The sequence below is a fragment of the Triticum dicoccoides genome, unplaced genomic scaffold (assembly GCF_002162155.2).
Source record: "Triticum dicoccoides isolate Atlit2015 ecotype Zavitan unplaced genomic scaffold, WEW_v2.0 scaffold178815, whole genome shotgun sequence".
Taxonomy (NCBI): domain Eukaryota; kingdom Viridiplantae; phylum Streptophyta; class Magnoliopsida; order Poales; family Poaceae; genus Triticum; species Triticum dicoccoides.
In genome coordinates this window covers 1-2,771 of record NW_021225034.1, presented here as the reverse complement: position 1 = coordinate 2,771, position 2,771 = coordinate 1, and the positions used below count along the sequence as shown (strand labels likewise).

The 2,771-nt window shown below is 39.7% G+C and overlaps 1 protein-coding gene across 1 annotated transcript; it reads right to left on the bottom strand.

Moving 5' to 3' along the window:
- Nucleotides 1-295: 295 nt before the first annotated feature.
- On the bottom strand, nt 296-867 carry LOC119344667 (small ubiquitin-related modifier 1-like). The gene has a single exon (XM_037615044.1). It carries the CDS (start codon nt 828-830, stop codon nt 510-512), a length of 321 nt encoding a protein of 106 aa, XP_037470941.1. The 5' UTR covers nt 831-867; the 3' UTR covers nt 296-509.
- Between the last annotated feature and the right edge of the window lie 1,904 nt (nt 868-2,771).

Below are 2,771 nucleotides of genomic sequence, written 5' to 3'. Positions count from 1 at the left end.
GTTGAATGAAACAGTCGTAGAACGAATAAAAAGGTGCAGGTGGAACAAATACAAAAGCTGTTTGGTAAACACTGAAAATCATAGAAAAACATCAATATAGTACTTCTCTACGCATATACAATATGAATAAAAAAAATTAGTTGATACTACTTTTGTAAGTAAACGTATAAAACACTAGCGGAACAAGAACGAAAGGCAAACAACATAGCACTAAGAATAAAACAAAATAAACGAAAGCAAAATTACACACAACATTTGTTTTAATTCAAATAACTCACCATAAAAGAAACCACTGTTCAAACATATGACAAAATAGATACTAATGAGCACTCCCAAAAAACCAGATAATAATGATAATACATGAGCGAAACTAGTTCAAAAAATCTAATATTTTGAGCCGCTCACGTCAGAAATTTCCTTGAAATAAGATCTAGCAATACAAATTCTGCAAGAGGCATATGCTTCAAGTTACAACAACTCCGCCTAGTGCGCAAACATCGATCGACATACTACATAGATCCAACAATGAATGGTCCAGCTCCACCATCCATATGTTCAAAGAAATCAAGCATGTCCCCGTCCTCCATCTCAAGGCCCACCGGGGTCATATTTCTGCGTACCCGCAAGCCGTCGTAGAGGAAGACGCCGGTGCCATATGTCACGTTGGGCACCTTGTGGTACCACACGTCCATGAGGACCTTGAGCTTGTCGGTCATCCTCATGGTGTGGTGGACCACCTTCTCCTGGCCCGCCACCTTGATTGTCAACATTTGGGGCTTCACCGCCGCCTTCGAGTCCACCTTCTCACGGCCGCTGCCGGGCGGCGACATGGCTTCCGTTGTGTACCTGCCTCACTGTATGTGTGCACTTTTGCGTGGTGTCTGTGTAGTTACGTTCTGATGCGTGGAAATCGACGGGGTGAGGTGCTTATAAAGGGTATGTACATCTTGAGTCTTAGGTGGTTTGGTCCCCCTTTGATTTCTTCAATCCGATTCGAATCAACTCATATCTGGCGATACGATACGAACAAACAACCATGTGTGACGGCACGTGGGTGTGGAGGATCATGACATTAATCATGCACCGCTGGCGCATCAACTGAGATTATACGGAGGATTTTATGATCAATGACGGGAGAAACACGTGCGGTGGTTAGCTAAATTTTTGGTTCGGATTTTGTACACCCCCTCCCCTCTGATTGGTCTCACACCCTTGGTACTCACACACAAGGCATATGGAGTGGACATGGATTGCCTACGTCTAGGCTTGCGATCATTGGTGCCACCAGTGCACGTGGCATCCATCGCATGGTGGTGCCCCTGCACCCCTCTCGTGCTTTTGTGTAAAATAAGAATATAGGTGTATGTCGATTCCCTTCCATAAATTCTAAAAACACTAAAGCAAAAAATCAAAAATGGAGGAAATATTTCATCATATCCAAAAATGCACAACATGTGCCAAAATCTAGACCCACCACTAATGCAAAAGTATATGGGAGACAGGGCAATCAATAGTGGCTTAACCAAAGCAGAGCATAGACAAATCTCCCCAATTCATCAGTGAAGGAATCTCCCATGCCTCGGTGGCTTCTTTCAGGATTGATCTGGGGAACCAAGCTGCTGATGATGAATCTCATGCACAAAAACTAGGAAATCAGTTCCATCATTCACAATGAATTACATCCAAATTCTTAATTCTTCATTTTGAACCAATTGTGGAAGACTTCACATCCTGCAATGCGAGACAAATATGACTGCAGGACACACTTATGATTTATGGAATTTGGTTGACAAACTATACCAAACAAATGTGGGGAGTGTGGACAAACCCATACCTCATTTCCCCTCTTGAGTTCATAGACTAATGGGCAATATGATTAGCAGCAACATATGTGAAATTCTGAACTCATAAAATGCATATAACGGAAAAGAAAACAAGATTAAAAGGAAAACCTCATACTGTGCAGCTGCTACCAAGTCAAAAGCCACATTTGAGAAAAATCTTAATCATTGTTGCATTTAAGAACTCTTTCGATGGTTACCTTTTAAGATAGAGTGTTTGCAACATTGTTTGGAAGAATCGTACACAACAAAAACCAGCATCAACTTAACATATATAGGTCATCCTATCACTAAAGTTAATCATAACTTAAAGTAAATCGCACAAGATATAATTATCATGTGCACTTCATTAAATGAATATTGGCAAAAGTAATTTTGCCATTGGCTGATTTTTCTGCCTCATTCCCTCCACAGCCATAGAAAAATGCCAAGCAGCCAAAACTGTATAAACATTCAAAGTCAAAATGATTGCAATTCCTCTGAAAACTTGTGACATACTAATTCTTCTATTTCATTTTTTTGAACCGGCCTTGCGAAAAACTTCCCAACCCGCAATGCAGATGTGATAGACACATCTACGTATTAACTAGATTGAATCCTATTTGATATATGATGTGCAAGAAATTGAATCAAATGGCATCGATGAAAGGATAACAAATTTTGGCATGAAACTTTTATCAAAAGAGGAAGCTTATTTATTTTATAACATATCAAAAGAAGTAATGACCATAAAGTGAAGAACTCTTTGACAATGCAACAGCGAACATTAACATCTTCTCGTTAACGGAGGTTACCTGTAGTTTGATTTCATTCTAATCGCTTCCTTATGATCTAAGACAATCATTACAACTTATACACTATCATCCAAAGATGAAAGAGAGGAGACATTGAATTACTATAGGCCTAAAACACGATGTTGATGTGATTTTC